Raw genomic sequence first — 24,037 nt, 5'->3', positions numbered from 1 at the left:
AGAGGGAGCTTCACTCTGTATCTGACCCCGGGAGTGTGTGATGGGACAGTGTAGTGAGAGTTTCACTCTGTATCTGACCCTGGGAGTGTGTGATGGGACAGTGTAGTGAGAGTTTCACTCTGTATCTGACCCCGGGAGTGTGTGATGGGACAGTGTAGTGAGAGTTTCACTCTGTATCTGACCCCGGGAGTGTGTGATGGGACAGGGTAGACAGAGCTTCATTCAGAACCTAATCTGCACTGTCCCTAGCCTTGAAATGTTTAATGGAATAGTACTGAGAAATCTAATTCTGAACCTAACTTGTTTTGCCCCGCACCTGGGAGTGTGTGACAGGACAATGTACAGGGAGCCTTACTCTGAACCTAACCTGTACCTTCCCCATACTGGGAGTGTTTAATGGGACAATGTAGCAGGTTCTTTACATCTAACCAGTTGTTGATCTTAGATGGTGTGTTCTTCTGTCTCTGGCTGGAGGTGTAGGGAGTGGAACTAGGGAACGGGTCACGTGAAAACACTTCAGTGGAGAACTCCACCTCAATGAACATAAATTTACTAAGAATTTGCCTCACAACGAAAGCAGAGGGTAGGATTAACATTTCATAAACACAGTGATTCTGCAGATGCTGGAAATCCAGGGAAACACACACAAAATGCTGCAGGAACTCAGCAGGTCTGTGGAGATGAATAAACAGTCAACGTTTCAGGCCGAGACCCTTCATCCAGACTGGCAAGGATGGGGCAAGAAGTCTGACTAAACAGGTGGGGAGTGGAAGAAGTACAAGCTATAAGGTGAGGGGTGAAGCCAGGTGGGTGCGGAGGGGGTATGAAGTAAGAATGTGGGAAGGTGAAGAAGGAATCTGATAGGAGAGGAGAGTGGACCATGGGAGAAAGGGAAGGAGAAAGGCCACCAGTAGGAGGTGACAGGGCGGTGAGGAGAGGAGAGGTTAAGAGGAGGTGACAGTGTAGGGATTTCAAGAAGAGGGGAGTGGGGAAGGAGAAATTACCAGAAGCTAGAGAAATCGATGTTCATGCCATCAGGTTGGAAGGTACTCGGGTGGAATATGACGTGTTGCTCCTCCAAGCTGAGAGTTGCCTCATTGTGGCAGTTAATTTTACTATTTTGTGTGTTTAGTGATCAACACGGGCCTCAGCACATACATCACAGTCACACACATCCCAGGTGGAGTCACCGAGCAGAGACCGGGAGCTACAAATGCGAAATACTCTCATCTCTTCCAGCCCTCGTGGAGGCCAGTGGCAGCATCGTGGTTAGCCCAGCAATTCACCGCGCCAGTGACCCGGGTTCAATTCCCACCACTGTCCGTAAGGAATGGGAACCTTCTCTCCGAGACCGCGTGGGTTTCCTCAGGTGCTCTGGTTTCCTCCCACATTACAAAGACATGTGGGCTAGTAGGTTAATTGGGGGCATGGGCTCCACGGGCCAGAAGGGCCTGTTACCATGTGGTATCTCTGAATACATTAAAGAAATTCATCAGCACTGGACTCCAACCTTCCCGGCTGCCACGGGGAAGTAAGACCTGGGCAGTGGTGAGTGCAGGGCCAGAGAAGCGATGGGAAACAATGCCAGTTAAAGACAACATGAATGACTGCCTGCAGAATCAGCCAGTTACTTTATTCACGGGCCTGTAAATGGATTCAACAGCTGATTCCTCCATGAACATTTACAGTGGCCAGAAATCTCCAGCGGAAATGCAGTCCTTTCTGCATTGTGTCCGAGGTACGTCAGTAACAAAGGTCCAAGCGCGAGGTGCGTTGTGGCACGGCACTCCAACCTGACAGTGCAAACTGGACAGAGAACAGGGGCAGATGACACCAGTGGTGATAACAGCCTCGGGAACCGAGTTCTCCTGGACAGTCCCCAGCAGCGGCAACACAGAACAATCGACCGGGTGTTAGTCGCTGCTCCCTCCGGGCGGTTGAAGGGTGAAGAGCCAGGTCTCGCAGTCACCGACCAGCACTGAGTTTCTGGCCTTTATATTTCCCGACAGCCTCGGTGGGCCCCAGTTCGTTTGCGGAGCCGGTGACGGGCAGCCGCTCGGGACGATGCACTCTCAGCAGCTGCAGAAACTCCTCGTGCACACTGGCAAGGCAGCTTTGACTACACAGTCTTGAATGGTAGTTCCACTTGAGAGGCAGAGTAATCTGACCATTATTTGCTGAAGCTTGAAACCAGAAGTCTGATGGGGGTTGGGGTGGGAGAGTGGCTGACCCTGCCCTCAGCTGGTGTACCGATCACCCTAGTCATTCTCCCACCACCTCTTGACGTTGGGCCGGGCGTGGAAGTGCCCACCCCACCCCCACCCACACCCCTCCCCTCCCCTTTCCCAGTCCCCGATCCTCCTACACGGCCACCTCCTCGATGACTGTCTCGCTCTCCATGGCCTCAGTGTTGATCAGCACCACGATCTCCGCCAGGGCGCCCGTCCCCTGCTCGGTGCTGCCGTGCTTCTCCTTCACGTGTTGCCGCAGCTCACTGGCACGCATGAACCACATGTCGCAGAGGGTGCAGTGGTTGGGCTTCTCTCCCGTGTGCTCGGCCAGGTGGTGCTTGAACTGGTCCCAGCTGGGGAAGACGCTGGTGCAGACCTGGCGGACGGGACAATGAACGCACATTACACTGACATCCATCACAGCACGAAGCATTGACACGGGCTCCTCAGCCTATCTGCCTCGTCCCACTGACCCGCACCCGGACCACGGCTCACCATACCCCTCACAAACACTGAAATCAACTCGCAGCCACCACGTCCACTGGCAGCTCGTCCCACACTCTCACCACCCTCTGAGTGAACAAGTTCTCCATCATGTTCCCCTTTCACCTCTAACCCATGACCTCTAAGTTCTAGTCTCACCCAACCTCAGTGGAAAAAGCCTGCTTGCATTTACTCTGTCTGTACCTCTTGTAATTTTGTATACTTCTGTCATATCGCCCCCTTTTTCCATACAGTCCAGGGAATGAAGTCCGAACGTATTCAACCTTTCTCTATAACTCAGGTCTTCAAGTCCTGGCAACATCCCTGTAAGTTTTCTCCGTACTCTTTCAACCTTATTCATATCTTTCCTGTGGGTAGGTGACTAAAACTGCAGACAATACTTCAAATTAGGCCTCAGCAATGACTAGTACAACTTCAACATGACATCCCATTTCCTGTAGTCAATACATTGACTTATGAGGGCTAATGTGCCAAAAGCTTTCTTTACAACCCTATCTACTTGTGACTCCACTTTTAATGAATTATGCACCTGTACTCCCAGACCCCTCTGTTCTCCCACACTCCTCAGTGCCCTAGCGTTCACTGTGCGAAACCTACCCTGGTTGGTCCTCCTGAAGTGTACCACCTCACACTTGCCAGCATTAAATTCTATTGCCACGTTTCAGGTAAGAGCAAGAAATGCGGGAAGAACTCAGCCTGTTGAGTTGCATCTGTGGAACGATTGCGATCAGATTCCGTCATTTCCAGCTGATGTAGATCCCTCTGCAAGCCATGATAGTCTTCCTCACTGTCCATTACACCCCAATGTTGGTGTCATCCGCAAATTGGCTGATCCAGTTAACCACATTATCATCCAGATCGTTGATATATACTCGTTGGAATTTAGAAGATCGAGGGGGGATCTTATTGAAACGTATAAAATCCTAAAAGGATTGGACAGGCTAGATGCAGGAAGATTGTTCCCGATGTTGGGGAAGTCCAGAACGAGGGGTCACAGTTTAAGGATAAAGGGGAAGCCTTTTAGGACTGAGATGAGGAAAAACTTCTTCACACAGAGAGTGGTGAATCTGTGGAATTCTCTGCCACAGGAAACAGTTGAGGCCAGTTCATTGGCTATATTTAAGAGGGAGTTAGATACGGCCCTTGTGGCTAAAGGGATCGGGAGTATGGAGGGAAGGTTGGTACAGGGTTCTGAGTTGGATGATCAGCCGTGATCATACTGAATGGCGGTACAGGCTCGAAGGGCCGAATGGCCTACTCCTGCACCTATTTTCTATGTTTCTGTATAGATGACAAACAACAAAGGAACCAGCACCGATCCCTGCAGCACTCCACTAGTCACAGGCCTCCAGTCAGAGGCAACTATTTACTACCACTCTCAGGCCTCCTCCACAGGGCCAAAGCAATGTGTAACAGAGACATTGTTCTGGAGTGGACACTGAATTCTCCAGTAGAAACATAGGAAGCCACAGGTGCTGGAATTTGAAGCAACAAACCAGATGCTAAAGGAACTCAGTGGGTCAGGCAGCTTCCGTGGAAAAATCATCGTTTCAAGTCACTGCCTTTCATCAGGACTGAAAGACAGGGGAGCAGCCGGCCAGTATACGGAGATGTGAAGCAAGAGCGGGCGGGTGATAGGTGGATCCAGGTGAGGAGAGGTAATAGGCAGATGGTAACAGGCAATAGGTAATAGGGCTTTACACTGTACTGTTGCTGAAGGACAGGGAGTGGAGATAGTGACAGAGGCTGGGAGGTTGAAGAGGCAGGGGTACAAAGGGCTGGAAATGACGGAAACTGATGGCAATCGTTCCACAGATGCAACTCAGTAGGCTGAGTTCTTCCTGGGTTTCCTGCTCTCATCTCAGAGATCGCTGTTCTCGCCTGGAGGGGCAGAAGTGACCTGCGCAGGTCAGCAGACGGTACCTGGCATTCGTACATCTTCTTTCTTCCTTTCTTGGCACCCATACCTGTACGGCAGGCTACCAGGTGGCATTTCAGGGTGCTGTTTCTGGCAAAGCGCTCATGACAGTTTGGGCATTCGAAGGGCTTCTCACCTGCAGGACAAGAACAGTAGGCATTTCCGTTACAGTCAGTGGCCACTTTATTAGGTACATCTGTACACCTGCTCGTTAATGCAAATATCTAATCAGCCAATCATGTGGCAGCAACTCAGTGCATAAAAGCATGCAGATGTGGTCAAGAGGTTCAGTTGTTGTTCAGACCAAACATCAGAATGGGGAAGAAATGTGACCTAAGTGAATTTGACCGTGGAATCATTATTGCTGCCAGACAGGGTGGTTTGAGTGTCTCAGAAACTGCCGATTTCTGGAGTTTATAGAGAACGATGCGAAAAACAAAAAATATCAAGTGAGTAGTGGGTCTGTGGGCAAAAACACCTCTGTTAATGAGAGAAGTCAGAGGAGAATGGTTCAAACTGGTTCAAGCTGATAGGAAGGTGACAGTAACTCAAATAACCACACGTTACAACAACGGTGTGCAGAAGAGCATCTCTGAACGAACCTTGAAGTGGATGGGCTACAGCAGCAGAAGACCACGAGCAGGAGGTAGAGGAGCCTGAAGACCCATATTCCGTGTTTCAAGAACAGCTTCCTCCACTCCACCATCAGATTTCGGAATGAACCATAAACCCACGAACACCACCTCATTATTCCATGTTTTGCACCATTTATTTATTTCATGTTATTATAATTTTATGCCTTTAGATTGTCCTGCTGCTGCAAAACAAAAGCATTTTTCACATCATACACGTTAATAAATCTGATTCAGATCTTAGAAGGGACTGACTGTTGGGGATGGGAGACAAGAAATTACATATCCGAATCAGACTTATTATCACTGACCGACTGTATATCACAAAGTTGGTTGTTTTGTGGCAACAGTACAAGATATAAAAATTATTGATTACAGTAAGATTATAGATAGACAGAACAAAAAGGGAGCAGAACAGTGAGGTGGCAATCATGGGCTCACGGGCCGTTCAGAAATCTCAAAGTCCAACATCCAAAGTAAATTTATTATCAAAGTACATATGTGTCACCATATACAATCCTGAGATTTATTTTCTCGCAGGCATACTCAATAAATCCACTACCCATAATAGTATCAATGAAAGACCACACCGGCAGGGCAGATAGTGTGCAAAAGACAACAAACTGTGTAAGTATAAAAAGAGAGAAAAATAAGAAATAATAATAAATAAGAAAATACAATAAGTAAAATATAAATAAGCAATAAATATTGAAAACATGGGATAAGAGTCCTTGAAAGTGAGTTCACAGGTTGTGGGAACAGTTCAATGATTGGGCAATTGGGTGAGTGAAGTTGAGTGAAGTTATCCCCTTTGGTTCAAGAGCCTGATAGTTGAGGGGTAATAAGTATTCCTAAACCTGGTGGTACAAGTCTTGAGGCTCCCGTAACTTCTTCCTGATGGCAACAGTGAGAACAGAGTATGACCTGGGTGCTGGAGGTCCCTGATGATGAATCCTACGACAGCATTCTGTGTAGATGTGCTCTATGGTGGGGAGGGCTTTAGCTGTGATGGACTGGGCCGTACCCATTACTTTTTGTAGCATTTTCTGGTCAAGGGAATTGGTGTTTCTATACAAGGCTGTGGTGCAGCCAGTCAGTATACTATCCATCACACATCTATAGAAGTTTGTCGAAGTTTTAAATATCATGCTGAATCTTCACAAACCTCTAAGGAAGTAAAGGCTTTCTTCGTAATTGCCCTTATGTGCTGGGCCTAGGTCAGGTCCTCTGAAACGATAAGGAATTCAAAATTGCTGACCCTCTCTACCTCTGATTCCCCGATGAGCACTGGTTTGCTCCTCCTGAAGTTGATAATTAGCTCCTTATTCTTGGTGACAATGAGTTAGAGATTGCTGCTGTTGTGGCATCACTCAGCCAGATTTTCAGTCTCCCTCCCACACGCTGATTCATCACCACCTTTGATTCGGCCTACGACAGTGGTGTCGTCAGCAAACTCGAATATGGCTTTGGAGCTGAGCTCAGCCACGCAGTCACAAGTGTAGAGCAAGTAGAGCAGGGGGCTGAGCACACAGTCTTAAGGTGCACCTGTGCTGATGAGATGTTGCGGCCAAACCGAACTGACCGGGGTCTGCAAGTGAGGAAACTGAGGATCTAATTGAATAAGGAGGTATTGAGGCCGAGGTCTTGGAGCTTATTGATCAGGTTTGAGGGAATGATAGTACTGAATGCTGAACTGTAGTCGATAAAGAGCATCCTGATGTATGCATCTTTGCTGTTCAGATGTTCCAGGGTTGATTGAAGAGCCACTGAGATGGCATCTGTTGATGACCTGTTGTGCCGGTAGGCAAAATGGAGCTTCATTACAGCGAATGTAAGTGCTACTGGCTGATAATCATTGAGACAGGTTGTCACGTTCTTTTTTTGGCACCGGTATAATGGAAGGCTGCTTGAAGCCGTGAACCGAACTGTGAGGTAAAAAATACTGAAGGGTCCAGCCAGTTGATCAGCACAGGTATTTAGTACTCAGCCAGGTGCCCTATTTGGGCCGGATGCTTTCCTTCGATTCACCCTCCAGAAGGACGCTGTCACATCAGCCCCAGAGACTGAAATCACAGGATCATCGGGGGCTGTGGAGTTTGTGATACCTCCTCCACTGATGGTGCATCTCAGGGTGTGTGCTTAGCCCACTGCTCTACTCTGTCTACACCCATGACTGTGTGCCTTTGCACAGCTCAAATGTCATCTACAAATTTGCTGATGAAACAACTATTGTTAGCAGAATTTCAAATAGTGACGAGAAGGTGTACAAGAGTGAGATATAACAGCTTTTTCAAAGAAAGGGGCTTCCCTTCCTCCACCATCAACCCGCAGCTGCGTCTCTTCCATTTCACACACGTCTACTCTCGTCCCATCCTCCCGCCACCCTACCAGGGATAGGATTCCTCTTGTCCTCACCTACCACTCCGCCAGCTTCCACATCCAAACTTCCGCCTCCTCCAACGGGATCCCACCACCAAACACATCCTTCCCCCCCTCAACTTTCTGCTTTCCGCGGGGATCGCTCCCTATGCGACTCCCTTGTCCACTCGTCCCTCCCCACTGATCCCACTCCTGGCACTCATCCTTGAGAGTGGTATAAGTACTATACCTGCCCCTACCCCTCCTACCACTACCACTCAGGGCCCCTAACAGTCCTTCCAAGTGAGCTGACACTTCGCCTGTGAGTCTGTTGGGGTCATATACTATGTTTGGTGCTCCTGGTGTGGCCTCTGGTATATCAGTACAACCTGACATAGATTGGGAGACTGCTTCGCCGAGCATCTACGCTCCTTCTGCCAGTGGCCACCCGTTTTAATTCCACTTCCCATTCCGATATGTCCGTCCATGGCCTCCTCCACGGTCACGATGAGGCCACACTCAGGTTGCAGGAACAACACCTTATATTTCATCTGGGTAGCCTCCAACCTGATGGCATGAACATCAATTTCTTAAACTTCCTATAATTCTCTCCCCTTCACCATTCCCCGTCCCCTTGTCGCTCTCTCAGCTTATTGCCTTGCCCGCCCATTGCCTTCCTCTGGTGCTCCTCCCGCTGTTTCTTTCTTCCATGGCCTTCTGTCCTCTCCTGTCAGACGCCCCCTTCTCAAGCCCGGTATCTCTTTCACCAATCAACCTCCCAGCTCTTTACTTCACTCCTCCCCTCCCCCCACCTTTTAACTCTACTCCCCATCTTTTTTTCTCCAGCCCTGCTGAAGGGTCCTGACCCGAAATGTCGACTGTACCTTTTCCATAGATGCTGCCTGGCCTGCTGAGTTCCTCCAGCATTCTGTGTCTGTCGCTTGGATGTCCAGCACCTGCAGATCTGTGATACAGCAGCTGGTTGAGTGGCATCAAGCAAGAACCTGGCACTCAACTAAGACCAAAGAGCTGACTGTGGACTTCAGAAAGGGTCAGATCAGGGAACAGTTCTCACAGGGGGAACAGAAGTGGAAAGGGTGAGCAACTTCAAGTTCCTGAGTATCAGCATCTCTGAAAATCTACCCTGGGCTCAATATAACAATGCAGTTACAAAGGTGGCACGACAATGGCTCTGTTTCATTAGGAGTTTGAGGAGATTTGGTCTGTCACCAAAGACACTCACAAGTTTCTACAGATGGGTGTTGTAACTGGTTGCACCACCGTCTGGTATTGTTGGGGGGGAGAGGGGGGACTGCACAGGACTGAACTAAGCTGCAGGGACTTATACAATCAGTCAGCTCCCATCATGGGCACTCACCTCCCCAGCATTCAGATCACCTTCAAGGAGCAACATCACAAAAAGGCGGCGTCCGTCATTACAGACTCCCATCCCCAAGACATGCCCCCTTCTCATTGCTACCATCAGGGAGAAGGTACAGGAGCACTGAAGACACACACTCAGTGATTCAGGAGCAGCTTCTTCCCCTCTGCCATCAGATTTCTGAATGGACAATGAACCCATGAACTCTACCTCACTACTCTGCCTGTGTCACTTGATTTCACTTAGTAAGAGGTGACAGCATTCAAGCCCTGCCACAACTGTTGAGCATCCTTCGTTAATTCAAGTTTAGTCCAGAATTGCCACTTTACCAGTGAACAACAGGAATTCTGCAGATGCTGGAAATTCAAGCAACACACATCAAAGTTGCTGGTGAATGCAGCAGGCCAGGCAGCATCTCTAGGAAGAGGTACAGTCGACGTTTCGGGCCGAGACCCTTCGTCAGGACTAACTGAAGGAAGAGTGAGTAAGAGATTTGAAAGTGGGAAGGGGAGGGGGAGGGGGAGATGCAAAATGATAGGAGAAGACAGGAGGGGGAGGGATGGAGCCAAGAGCTGGACAGGTGATTGGCAAAAGGGATACGAGAGGATCATGGGACAGGAGGTCCGGGAAGAAAGACAAGCGGGGGGGGGGGAACCAGAGGATGGGCAAGGGGCATATTCAGAGGGACAGAGCGAGAAAAAGGCGAGAGAGAGAAAGAACGCGTGTATAAAAATAAATAACAGATGGGGTACGAGGGGGAGGTGGGGCATTAGCGGAAGTTAGAGAAGTCGACGTTCACGCCATCAGGCCGGAGGCTACCCAGACGGAATATAAGGTGTTGTTCCTCCAACCTGAGTGTGGCTTCATCTTCACAGTACAGGAGGTTCCTCCAACCTGTCTTCTCCTATCATTTTGGATCTCCCCCTCCCCCTCCAACTTTCAAATCTCTTACTAACTCTTCCTTCAGTTAGTCCTGACGAAGAGTCTCAGCCCGAAATGTCGACTGTACCTCTTCCTAGAGATGCTGCCTGGCCTGCTGCGTTCACCAGCAACTTTGATGTGTGTTACTTTACCAGTGAGATGGCTTTTCGGAGATCGTACCTGGACCTCTTGTAACCTTCTTGGTCACCAGACCTGAATGCCCCTGAGGTGGCCCTCAGCAGATTGCAGATCTCATGGTTCATCCAGGGCTTCTGACTGGGGAAGGCTGAATGATTTTGCAGGAACACACTCAACTACGACTGTTTTTATAAATCCGATGGCACAGGGGAATGGGTGCCGGGGCGGAGATACCTTTCTACCAAAGGAGGTGGAAGGCACAAAATGCTGGAGGAACTCAGCAGTGTCTATGGAAATGAACAAACGGTTGTCATTTCAGGCTGAGACCCTTCGTTAGGACTGGAAAGGTGCTACAGAGAGGGGAAGAAGGCTAGCTGGAAGGTGGTGTGTGGTTGTGGTACTGAGCCCAGGTGAGTCAGAGAGCAGCAGGGATCACAGAGGGAGAGCAGTGAGAGAGGGTCTCACTGAATTTCCATCAGAGACTTCGCAGTGGAGCAGCAAATCATAAACACAAAAGATTCTGCAGATGCTGGAAATCCAGAGCAACATGTACAAAATGCTGGAGGAACTCAGCAGCTCAGGCAGCATCTACTGAGGGAAACAAATTTTGCGGCAGCTGTACATTGCTATACATAGCAATTCATAATAATAAAAAGAATTAAAAACCAACAATTACAGTAAGATATATATAAACAAATTAAATAAGCAGTGCAGAAAAAAAGAGATAGTGTTCATGGGTTCACTGTCTGTTCAGAAATCTGATGGCAGAGGGGAAGAAGCTGTTCCTGAAGCATTGAGTGTGTGCCTTCAGGCTCCTGTACCTCATTCCTGATGGTAGCAATGAGAATTGGGCATGTCCTGGGTGATGGGGGTCCTTAACGATGGATGCCACCTTTTTGAGGCATGGCCTTTTGAAGATGTCCCCAGTGCTGGGGAGGCTAGTGCCCATGACGGCCCTGGCTGAGAGGGCCAGAACCAGTACCAGTCAGGAACAGCTACTTCACTTCACTTCACCCCTAAGCACTTCCTCCTCAATGTACTGTGTGACGATAATAAACCAGCTCCGTTCTTACCCGTGTGTTTCCTTAGGTGCTCTTTAAAGTGTCCGAAGTGGTCAAACTGTTTCTCACAGTACTGGCACACGTGTACCTTGCGGACACAGCGTGGCTTTTTGTTGGTGCCCTCGTCGTCGCGGTGGGAGGAGAGGTGCTGCTTCCAGGCGCTCTCCCGTGTGTACTGCTTGCTGCAGAGGTGGCAGACGTAGTTCTCCCCCGAGTGGATCTTCATGTGCTCTTTGAAGTGGTAGAAGAGTCTGAAGATGCGGCTGCACTTCTCGCAGCAGAACACCTTGTCGCCCTGCGCCAGCACCTCCACGATGTGGATGCTCTCCTCCGTGGAGATGGTGGCCACCTCCGCCTCTGCCTCCTCCTCCTCTTCCTGGGGCTGGCCCGCGAGCTCCAGTTCCCCCTCCCTCTCCGGCTCCTTGTCCACACTGTCCTGCTGGTACTTGCTGGTGATGTCGGCGAGCAGAGCCAGGGCCGACTCAGCCTGCTGCTCCGAGCTCGGCACACCGCCAGACGCCTGCGCTGTCTCGTCTGCTACGGGCTGGTCCTCTGCCACGGTCACTCCAGTGTCCGTCGCCTCCTCCTCCATCCGCTCAGTGTCCCCACCAATCTCCACGATCTCAGCCGCAAAGACGTTCTCCTGATCGATCTCCACCGTCTCCGTCTCCTGGATGGTGGGCAGCGTTTCTGTGATGACGATGGACGTCTCTGTTAGCGTCTGATTCATGGCTTTCCTCTTGTGAAAATTCGTGGCTTGCGCCGTCGGAGACCTGGCGCTGTCCCTGGGAAGCAGAACAGGATAATCAGGGGAAACGGAAAGATCGGGAACAGCGCTCAGCGCAGCAGGCAAAACCCCAGGATGCAGAGCAGGGCAGCAAGGGAGACACACAAGTCAGTGAGATGGGCATAGGTAGGGTGAATGAACTGAGTCTTTTTCACAGCGTTGGAAAATCAAGAACCAGAGGGCATAGATTTAAGGTGAGAGTGGAGAAATTTAATAAGAACTTGAGGGGCAACTTCTTTTACACAAAGGTTTTTATGTATATGGATTGAGCTCCCAGAGCACATAGCTGACAACATATACTGCAGAAGCAGAATTAAGCCACTCAGCCCATCAAGTCTGCTCTATTAACTTTGTTATTGAGTTTATAATTTTGAAAAATTAATAAAAAGATTTAAAAAGTCTGCTCTATCATTCCATCGTGGCTGAATTATTTTCCCTCTCAACCCTATTCTCCTGTCTTCTCCCTGTAACCTTTAATGCCCTGACCAATCAAGAACCTAACAAAACTCCACTTTAAATATACCCAATAATTTACCATCCATGCCATCTGTGGCTATGAATTCCACAGATTCACCACTTTCTGGCTAAAGGAATTCCCCCTAATCTCCGTTCTAAAGGGACGCCCTTGTGTTCTGAAGCTGTGCCCTTTGGTCCCACTCTCCCACTATAGGAAACATTGTGTGCTGGGGCAGCAGGCTGAGGGTAGCAGATACCAACAGAGTCAACAATCTCATTCGTGAGGCCAGTGATGTTGTGGGGATGGAACTGGACCCTCTCACGGTGGTGTCTGAAAAGAGGATGCTGTCTAAGTTGCATGCCATCTTGGACAATGTCTCCCATCCACTACATAATGTACTGGGTGGGCACAGGAGTACATTCAGCCAGAGACTCATTCCACCGAGATGCAACACAGAGCGTCATAGGAAGTCATTCCTGCCTGTGGCCATCAAACTTTACAACTCCTCCCTTGGAGGGTCAGACACCCTGAGCCAATAGGCTGGTCCTGGACTTATTTCCTGGCATAATTTACATATTACTATTTAACTATCTATGGTTTTATTACTATTTAATCATTTATGGTGCAACTGTAACGAAAACCAATTTCCCTCGGGATCAATAAAGTATGACTATGACTATTTTCTCCATGTCCACTCAATCTGGCCCTTTCAACATTCGATAGGTTTCAATGAGATCCCCTCTCATTCTTCTAAACTCCAGTGAATACAGGCCCAGAGACATCAAACGCTCCTCATTCATTAACCCTTTCATTCACGAAATCGTTCTCATGAACCTCCTCTGGACCCTCTCCAATGCCAGCACATCCTTTCCTAGATATGGGGCCCAACTTTGTTCATCTCTACACTAACCCATTTGCCTGTGTAAGGGGGTTTCGACTTCTATGTTACTGCGGAGGCTAATTAAAATGGTGTCTTTGTTATGTTAATCTGGGGAATGCGGCTTTGTTGTGTTAAACGCTGAGAAAGTTTGCGCTAGCAGCTTGTTTTGGTTTAGAGGGTGATAACAGGGTGCTAATAACCAATTGGGATAGTTGTTATGGTTTTGGTGTATTTGAAGATACTGTATGCGCGGGGTTTTGGGGCAGAAGGCGGGAGAGTGAGACAGAGGATGGACGAGGTGCTGTGATGTCCGCTAACGGGGTCGGACCCCGAGGAGGGCGTTCAGCGAGGAGACGGAGACGGACTCGTGTGGAGCGTCTGGTCGACCACCGTTGTTGGTCCCAGGCAGCCGGTCGAGGTGGTCTGAGGGGTCGCAGGGTGAAGAAGAAGGTCCTTGAGCTCCAACTGTTTTGTGCACGAAGAGATTGAACTTTGATAAGTGTGGCGCCTTTTATTTTCCTTTTATATTTTATTCTCTCTTAATTATATAGTTCCAGTAATATCTATAAACTGTAAATCATTTAATTGCATCTGGTGTATTGTCTGTTATTTGGGCGGGGTGGGGTACCTCACACAACATCCAAACAAACTATTACCCAGTTTGGCGGGGCCGAGGCTGTTTCCCTAGACGACAGCGAGCCGAGCGACCCTGAGGGTGGCCGGGGGGGCTACACCTGCATTAGAGCAATATCCTTCCATTCCTTCTCCGATCTCAAACCTCCGCTGCCTTGCGGCTATACCCACTCAGTACACACTGAGGGAACCAGCTGGAGCTGGAGCCCTCAGGCAGTCCTACGCTGAGTTCAGCACTGACTGGCAACTCCTGCGATGTTGCTGGTGGCAAACAGTATTGGTCTCTGCTGTTCCTTTGGATTCACCAGTTGCATGATGAGGAGGGAGCCAGCAGCTTGCTTTTCATACTGTACTGCACTGGCTTGCATACAAGTCAGATAGGATGCAACATCCACCGTCGACCCTGACCAACAGAGGCCTCAGATCAACTCACTATCTTAAACCTACACTCTCTTGAGTTTGATAGTCATAACATGGGAAAGATTTGGACCACTTGCCGCCCTCTATGCTGCTCATAATCTCATACACCTCTTCTCAGGTCATCTGTGCACCCTCTTTTGCTCCTGGGAAAACAAGTCCAGCCTTTCTCTTCCTCTGCCAGATTTCCCCATTGTACACAGTACAGGAAAGGACAGGCCTTTCAGCCTGCAATGCTGTGCTGAATTAACTACCTAATGACTGCTAATTAATCTAATCCCTCTTCCCATTCCCCCTCCTTTCTCTGCATATTATCAGCCTACCTGCCATCAACAACATTCAAAAGTCTTAGGGGCATATATACTATATAGCAAGGCTGCCCAAACATTTGCACAGTACGTATTTCATTGTATGTATTGCTCTGTACCGCTGTCACAAAAACAAAAGCTAATTTCATGACACATGTGAGTGATGATAAACCTGATTCTGATACGGGTCTCTACTGTGGACTGAGAGTGGGAAGGGGGCAGGCAAAGTTGGGAAAAGGGGAAGGGAGAGGGGAGGGAGCACAAACACCAGAGAGACATTCTGTAATGATCAATAAACCAATTGTTTGGAATCAAATGACCTTGCCTGGTGTCTCAGGGCCTGGGTGTGTCTGCACCCACACCACACACACCCCTGGCTCTCCTTCTCTGACACCTGTCCCACACCCCTCCCGCGGCACTCCACCCTCACCATTCCCAACATCCTTTGGCTCCCGCTAGATTTACAAGCTCACTCTCTGCTCCACATTGACAATAAAGGGTCGGTAACATCATGAGGGATCCCACCCACCCTGCTCATGGACCGTCTGTCCCACTCCCATCAGGGACAATCCCACCCACCCTGCTCATGGACCGTCTGTCCCACTCCCATCAGGGACAATCCCACCCACCCTGCTCATGGACCGTCTGTCCCACTCCCGTCAGGGACAATCCCACCCGCCCTGCTCATGGACCGTCTGTCCCACTCCCGTCAGGGACAATCCCACCCGCCCTGCTCATGGACCGTCTGTCCCACTCCCATCAGGGACAATCCCACCCACCCTGCTCATGGACCGTCTGTCCCACTCCCATCAGGGACAATCCCACCCACCCTGCTCATGGACCGTCTGTCCCACTCCCGTCAGAGACAATCCCACCCACCCTGCTCATGGACCGTCTGTCCCACTCCCGAAAGGGACAATCCCTCACACCCTGCTCATGGACCGTCTGTCCCACTCCCGTCAGGGACAATCCCACCCACCCTGCTCATGGACCGTCTGTCCGACTCCCACCCACCCTGCTCATGGACCGTCTGACCCACTCCCGTCAGGGACAATCCCACCCACCCTGCTCATGGACCGCCTGTCCCACTCCCGTCAGGGACAATCCCACCCACCCTGCTCATGGACCGCCTGTCCCACTCCCGTCAGGGACAATCCCACCCACCCTGCTCATGGACCGCCTGTCCCACTCCCGTCAGGGACAATCCCACCCAGCCTGCTCATGGACCGCCTGTCCCACTCCCGTCAGGGACAATCCCACCCACCCTGCTCATGGACCGCCTGTCCCACTCCCGTCAGGGACAATCCCACCCACCCTGCTCATGGACCGCCTGTCCCACTCCCGTCAGGGACAATCCCACCCACCCTGCTCATGGACCGCCTGTCCCACTCCCGTCAGGGACAATCCCACCCACCCTGCTCATGGACCGCCTGTCCCACTCCCGTCAGGGACAATCCCACCCACCCTGCTCATGGACCGCCTGTCCCACTCCTGTCAGGGACAATCCCACCCACCCTGCTCATGGACCGCCTGTCCCACTCCCGTCAGGGACAATCCCACCCACCCTGCTCATGGACCGCCTGTCCCACTCCCGTCAGGGACAATCCCACCCACCCTGCTCATGGACCGTCTGTCCCACTCCCATTAGGGAGGATCCTACCCACCCTGCCCAGGGGCCTCACATCAGGGAGGAGGCTACGTAGCATCCATGCCAGCACCATCAGATTCAAAAACAGTTACTTTCCCCAAGCAGTAAGGCTGATCAACACCTCCACCCACTAATCCACTCCTCTGCCCCCCCAACCACCATAACTTTATCATTTCCTGTCAGTCACCTTGTGTACAGACACTCCTGTGTCTGGTGTCACTTTATGGACATACAATCGATCTGTGTTTATAAACTATCTGATGTATATTGTGAAGATGGGGCGAGTTAAGCCAGCGCCTCCTTTGCTTGCATCTTCAGAAACAGATCGACTTTTACCTTTGACACCTTTTTCTTTTCTTTTCAGGGTGCAAGTGGTTCTTTTGAAGACCCTGACCTGGAGGTTCACTCTGATTTCGGTTCTTTACAGGAATGGGATCCACTCTCAGGGCCTCACAAACGGCTGCTTTTTGATATCACAAGGACACAGCCTGGAAGACGAGAATGCCTTCAGGGTTCTGGGATTTCATGGCTATGGGGATGTGCTGATTCAAGACCAGTGCCCCTGACTGAAGTGTCGCGGGAGAACACGGAACGTCAGGAGCAGCGGGTTAGCTGCCGGGGGTTGTGTGTCCGGAGAGCTGTGCCTTTCTGGGGCCGACTCTCTGAGCACAGAGCTTGGATAAAGCGACGCAACAGACTTCTAACATCGTAAATCAGCCAGTTCTTTTTGTCCCCCCTCCTTCACTGAGAAATGGGGACACCTTTTCTCCCTTAATAAGGAGAGAGAGAGCCTGTGGTATGTCAAATTATTGGGTGAATGAGTAGTTTTTGGGGTACTGCAAGTCTGTGTCTTTATGGATGCTTTGCTGCACATTTGAGTGCTCGGCGGAGGGTGCTGATGCTTTTTTGCTGGGGGGTGGGTCGGTGCCTTGCTGCTGCCTGTGCGTGGGAGGGGGGAGCTGTGGGGGGGGGTGCTTTGGAGTTCTAATGTTTTAACTGTCATTCATTCTTTGGGCCAATCTGCGCCTTGTAAGGCATGAAAATGCCCGACGCAGTCCTCTCATGGTCTGAGTCAATGTTCCCTCCCTCCCTCCCATTCTTTGGGGCACTCCTCTGTTTTCGTGGACGTCTGTGAAGAAAAGAATTTCAGGATATATATTGTATACATTTCTCTGACATTAAATGCACCTATTTTTATTTATTGTGTTTTTTATTATTGTGTTCTTTATCTGATTGTGTTTTTCCTGTTGCATCGGATCCGGAGTGACAATTATTTCATTCTCCGTTACACTTGTGTACTGGAAATGATATTAAACAACCTTGAATCTACCTACCCCTCGTACCGGGCATTTCAATCCCGGGAAAAAGATACTGGATATCTACTCCATCTATGCCTCTCTTAATTCTATTAACTTTATCTAATCTCCCCTGAGCCTCAGTCACTCTAGAGATAAAGGCCCCAGGTTTTCCATAGTACGTCTTCCAAACCAGGCAGCATTCTCGTAAACCTCCTGTGCACCTTCTCCAAAACTGCCACATCCTCCTTACAATGAAGTGACCAGAATTGAATGCAATACTCTAAAGATAGTCTAAGCAAAGTTTTATAAATCTGCAATATAACTTCCCAACCCTTGAACTCAGTCCCTTGTCTAATGAAGGCAAGCATGTTGTTGCCTTCTTCACCACCCTACTGACCTTGGCGGTCATTTCTAGGGAGCCATGTTGCCAGAGCCTAAGATCCCGCTGTTCAAGATAACAACATTCTAGGTTGTATAACGTCATTCCCAGTGCAGTGAATAGAAAAGAACAGAACTTTATTGTCATTGCTCAAGTCAACGAGATTGTGGTGCTACTCCAGTCCGTGCAAAACAGATATTTACAGTACAAGGTCATTGGCAAGCCAGGGTGTAGCATTATTCAAGTGTGCAACAGCCTGCAGGAAGAAGCTGTTTTTCAGTCTCACTGTCTTAGCTAAGATGTTTCTGTATCTTCTACCCGACGGCAGGAGATTGACAGCACGTATCTGGGTTGGGATGTGTCTTTAAGTGTAAGGAAGAACCAAATAACTGTTACTTCAGATCCAAAGCAGCATAAAAAACACAATAAATATAAATTCATGGAACAGTTAATATACATAGATAGCATATATGTATATATGTCGGTAAAGTGACGCTAGGCACAGGAGTGTCTGTACATAAGGTGACTGACAAACTGATAAAGTAGTGGTGGTTGGGGTGTGGTGGGGTGGGTTCAGCCTTACTGCTTGGGGAAGGTAACTGTTTTTGTGTCTAGTGGCCCTGGCGTGGATGTAGCCTCCTCCCTGGTGGGTGTGGGATGGTGTTTGGGACTCTGCCATTAACTGTGGAATCTCCCTTCAGGTCAGCACCTCACCCACGCCAGGATTGAATTCCATCTGCCACTTACCTTCCCATTTCTGCACTCTCAGTTTGAAAGAGCAACAGGGTGAAGCCACTATCAGGGTGGAGGAGCAACACCTTATATCCTGTCAAGGTAGACTCCAAGCTGATGACATAAACATCAAATGCTCCAACTTCCAGAAAATTTCCCCTCCTCCCTCTCTCTTTTTCATTTCCCCACTCTGGCCTCTCACCTGCCTATCACCTCTGCCCCTTCTCCTATGATCTACACTCCTCTCATAACAGATTCCCTCCTCTTCAGGCCTTCATCTTTTCCACCTATTCTCTGCTTCTTACTTCATTCCTCACTACCCTCCACCCACCTGGCTAACCCTATCACCTTCGAACGTCATCTTCCTCCCCCCCCCCACCTTCTTATTCTGGCATCTTCCCTCTTCCTTTCCAGTTCTGATGAAGACTCTTGGCCTGTTTATTCATTTCCATCATGCTGCCTGACCTGCTGAGCTCCCCCAGCACTTTGTGCGTGTTGCCCGTTTCTGAAACTGGCCAGCGGAATCAGCAGAAGATGATGGAGCTCACTCAGCCCAGTGTACCTGCCCCTCCCCAAAGGAGCAGAGATGAACACAAGCCCCCAGTGTTACCGGTTGTTGAGGGCTTTCATAGCCTCCTCCATCTGTAGATACTCTGCTGCCTTCCTCACGTCACTCGCCTCTTCCTGCTGCAGCTCCATCAGCTTGGCAGTGTAGGTGAACTCGATCAGGTGCTGAAACGCCAGGTTGCTCACCCCTGAGACCAAACAGTGAGAAATCAGCCGGACCACCGCCATCTTCACCTCCTGCATAACCCTCACCACCACCGACCACCTACGCCCAGCCCCAGCGGTGTAGGTGAATTTGACAGTTTAAATGTCAAGTTCAAGTTTATTGTCATTCAACCACACACATGTACACTGCTAAACAAAACAATGTTCTTCCAAACAAAAGTGTGCAACGCAGTACATATAACACACGCACACAACACGTAAAGTACCACTACCACAAATAAATTCACAAATCATACGCTGTACAAGTTAAAAACTAAACTGTGTAATGCCTATGCTCTATACGTGAAGAGATCTGGGTGGTGGCAGGGAGTTTAGTGGTGTTACAGTCCTTGTCCTAATGCTACGGTACCTCCTGCCTGATGGTAGGGAGTCAGAGAGATTGTTGGAGGAATGGGAGAGGTTGTTGACGGTTCTAAGGGCCCTGCGTACGCAGTGCTCCTGATAAATATCTTGAATGGGTGGAACAGACCCAAGCAAAGACCTGGGAAGTCGATTGGTGAAAGAGACAGAAGGCCATAGAAGAAAGAAAAGGGGGGAGGAGCACCACAGGGAGGTGATGGGTGGGCAAGGAGAGAGGGAAAAGGGGATGGGAAATGGTGAAGGGGGGTGTGTGGGGGCGTTACGTACCCCGTAACGGGTTAAACGAACCAGCAGAAATGGAACACACCTGGAGTCTGGTTTTGCTGTTTACTAACACTACTTTTATTAGTAAATATGCAATACTGTAATATAAAACTAGATAAATCGAACAGGTTAGCAGAGTTTATGCATATATAGGTGTGGGAATATAAAACACAAACTTCTTCAAGCTTAGGTGGTAATGGATACAGTCTTACGATGGTAGGTAAACGAAGTCAGTTCAGTTCGTGATATGGAATTGAGTAGAGTTGAGGAGAGAGAGAGAGATGGTTTGTTGTCCACGTGAGCCGATGCCGTCGATTCTTCCCGTTGTCCTCCGAAACTTCCAAGTTTGCCAAACTTGACCAACTTAAGAGCGCCATCTTCAAGTGATAATCTACCAACCCAGGCAAGAGTTAGACATACTGGTAGGCTCCACAGGGTCACTCTTTCATGCACTAATAATCACAGATCGATTCCTCTTAATCAATCCTCAGTCCCACACTCGTGGGCACCTGAAAGTGTTGTGGTAATTTCGCCACACCTTAGTGCATCTGCGTGTCCTTTTCTTCTGTGTCCCTGTGTGTGTCTGTGTGTCCTTGTATATTCAAAACAAGCTGCAGAGAAACAGCAACATTGATTGTCCATCAAATAACTCCACCTCTCTCTCTCTGGAGCAGCTCAAACAGTGTCCAAAAGTCAGTCTCATTCTCCTGACGTTTTAAAGTGACAGTCCACAGAAAATATGAACCCTAGGGGTACATAACAGGGGGCATTACCGGAAGTTTGAGAAATCGATGTTCATGCCACCAGGTTGGAGGCTACCCAGATGGAATATAAGGTGGTTGTTCCTCCAACCTGAGTGTGACCTCATCACGACAGTGGAGGAGGCCGTGGATGGACATATCGGAATAGGGATGGGAAGTGGAATTAAAATGAGTGGCCACTGGGAGATCCTGCATGTTCTGGCGGACAGAGCGTAGGTGCTCAGCAAAGTGGTCTCCCAATCTACGTCACATCTCACCGATATACAGGAGGCCACACCGGGAGCACAGTATATGATCCCAACAGACTCACAGGTGAAGTGCCGCCTCACCTGGTAGGGTTGTTTGGGGCCCTGAATGGTAGTGAGGGAGGAAGTGAAGGGGCTGGTGTAGTACTTGTTCTGCTTGCAAGGATAAGTGCCAGGAGGGAGATCAGTGGGGGAAGGATGAATGGACAAGACAGTCGCGTAGGGAGTGATCCTTGCGGAAAGCAGAAAGTGGTGGGAGGGTGGGTAAGAGGTGGAAGGTGTGCTTGGTGGTGGGATCCCATTGGAGGTGGCAAAAGTTTCGGAGAATTATGTGCTGGATGCAGAGGCTGGTGAGGACAAGAGGAACACTATCCCAGGGTAGGATGGTGGGAGTATGGGGTAACAGCAGATGTCTGTAAAATGGAAGAGGTGTGTTTGAGGGCAGTGATGATGGTGGAGGAAGGGAAGCCCCTTTCTAGAATGAAAAGCCTCAGCCTGAGAGCTGATGTGCCGGAGATGGAGGAATTGAGAGAAGGGGGATGGTATTTTTACAAGTAACAGGTGTAGTCTAGGTAGCTGTGAGAGTCTGTTGGTTTATTATAGACATCAGTGGATAAGCTGTCTCCAGAGACAGAGATAGTGAGATCGAGAAAGGGAAGGGAAGTGTCGGAAATGGACCAGGTGAATCTGGGGGCAGAGTGAAAGTTAGAGGTATAGTGGATGAAGTCGACATGGGTGCCTTTCACAAGTAACAGGTTGGGAGGAGCTGTAGTCCAGATGGCTGTGAGAGTCTGTGGGTTTGTAATAGACATTAGTGGATAAGCTGTGTCCCGAGATAGAGACAGTGAGATCGGAAAAGGGGAGGGAGGTTTTGGAAATGGAAATGGACGAGAGCGACCCTGATGAGTATCTCAGCAGTCCTAACGTCACATTACTCACCCCTGACACAGAAGCCTCCAACCTGATGGCATGAATATTGATTTCTCTTTCCAGTAAAAAAAATCCCTCCCCCTCCTGTCGTCTTCTATTCCCCACTCTTCTCGCCTGCCTATCACCTCTCCCTGGATTCCCTTCTCCTTCCCTTTCTCCCATGGCCCACTCTCCTCTCCTATCAGATTCCTCCTTCTCCAGCCCTTTACATTTCCTACCCTCCTGGCTTCACCTATCATCTTCCAGCTATCCTCATTCCCCTGCACCCCCCATCTTTTTATTCTTCCTTTCCAGTCCTGATGAAGGGTCTCAGCCCGAAACGTCGACTGATTATTCATTTCCATCGATGCTGCCTGACCTTCCGAGTTCCTCCAGCATTTTGTGCGTGTGGCTCGGGATTTCTAGCCTCTGAAGAATTTCTAATGTTAAAGGTTACTTTAGCTTTATTTGTCACGTGTATGCTAAAACTTTGAACAGGCAGTGAAATGTGTCATTTGCATCAACAAAAAAGACGAGCAAAGGATGTGCCACGGGAGCCCATGTTTCTGGCACCAACATAGCATGCCCACAACTTACTAAGTAATTTACTATTTTTGGACTGTGGGAGGAATCTGGAGCACCCGGAGGAAACCCACACAGTCACGGGGAGAACGTACAAACTCCTTACAGGTGGCGACAGGAGTGTAGCCCCGATCACTGGAGACGTAAAGCCTTACACTAACCGCTGTGCTTCTGTGCCATCCTTAATCCCCAGGGTGAAGAACAAAAAGCAAAGACTGAGTTTATGGGTACATCATCCCTCTAGAACATTCCCTCTGCTTCACCAATACAGTCGATTCTGGTTAATCAGGACCAGTACATTTTGGCCCAATTAAGCAGCTGCCCCAATTAGCTGCAGTTTCATGGAAATAGTTAAAAAGGTATAAAAAAAAAGAACAAACTATTGTTTAACTGAATAACAAATTATGTACTTAAATGAAATACAGAACACATTAGAATATTACCACAGTACTATAGAAGTGTGCATTAGTTGCTAACAGCTATCGACAGTGGAATTGATCCGCTCTACGCTGCCGAGTTTTATTGATTGACTATAAGTGAACAATATCAGCACTGACACCCAGTGCAGATAATGGACTGCCTTCATTGCCTTCCTGCATGAAACAGCATCATAATCCATGAGCCAAGTTATCAAAAATCACTGCTTTTTGATTTGGAATAACACAACATGAGCAGACACAACTGACGCCATTTAAAAGCTGTCTGCTCTAATCATGGTGTAGTGTCTAACGGCCACAACAAGTGCACTTGATTGACACTAGATAGAAACTGTTCAGCAAGCCTCATGTCCCAATTAAACAGCATAATGTCCCAAAGAGAAGAAGGGATTGCCAGCTATTTTCGGGACTAGTTTTTGTTCTTCAAGAGTTGTCGCAAATAAGTAGCTGCCCTGGTTAAACGATGGCCCAATTCCAATTCATTTCCACAGCATATAATTTGGTGAAACCAGATTAGTCAGACCTATTTGAAGGTGCTGCGATTTGAATTCAGGTGGCTCACTTCTTACCAATTCATTGCTCTGACAATGTAAGCGAACTCAGTCAGGTGCTGAAATGCCAGTTACTCAGCCCTAACACAAAGGTAAGCTTTATTTGTCACACTTACGTCAAAACGTTGAAGCATACAGTGAAACGCGTCGTTTGTGTCACTGACCAACACAGCCCGAGGATGAGCTGGGGGCAGCCCGCAGGAGTCGCCATGCTTCAGGCACCAACGTGGCATACCTACAAATTACTAACCCTAACCAACCTGCATGTCTTCGAGATGTGGGAGGAAACCAGAGCACCCGGAGAAAACTCACACTGTCATGGGGAGAACGTATAAACTCCTTACAGACAGCGGCGGGAATTGATCCCTGATCACTAGCACCGTAAAGTGTTAGGCTAACCACTTTGTGACCACGGCATCACAGGAAGACAAGGACAGCCTCTGTTTTGCATGA

The 24,037-nt window shown here is 49.2% G+C and overlaps 1 protein-coding gene across 2 annotated transcripts in view; it reads right to left on the bottom strand.

Moving 5' to 3' along the window:
- Positions 1 to 2,350: 2,350 nt before the first annotated feature.
- Positions 2,351 to 24,037, bottom strand: part of znf131 (zinc finger protein 131) — a 43,893-nt gene continuing 22,206 nt past the window's right edge. For both annotated transcript variants that reach the window (XM_063047743.1, XM_063047744.1), the window contains exons 4-7: positions 19,294 to 19,438; positions 11,157 to 11,929; positions 4,659 to 4,789; positions 2,351 to 2,607 (exon numbers count right to left, since the gene is read on the bottom strand). In XM_063047743.1, the coding sequence (XP_062903813.1) occupies positions 2,362 to 2,607; positions 4,659 to 4,789; positions 11,157 to 11,929; positions 19,294 to 19,438 (1,295 nt within the window). In that variant the 3' untranslated portion in view covers positions 2,351 to 2,361. The remainder of the gene's footprint in view (positions 2,608 to 4,658; positions 4,790 to 11,156; positions 11,930 to 19,293; positions 19,439 to 24,037) is intronic.

This window comes from Mobula hypostoma, chromosome 5 (genome assembly GCF_963921235.1).
Source record: "Mobula hypostoma chromosome 5, sMobHyp1.1, whole genome shotgun sequence".
In the NCBI taxonomy this organism is placed as follows: domain Eukaryota; kingdom Metazoa; phylum Chordata; class Chondrichthyes; order Myliobatiformes; family Myliobatidae; genus Mobula; species Mobula hypostoma.
This window is presented reverse-complemented; position numbering and strand designations above follow the sequence as displayed.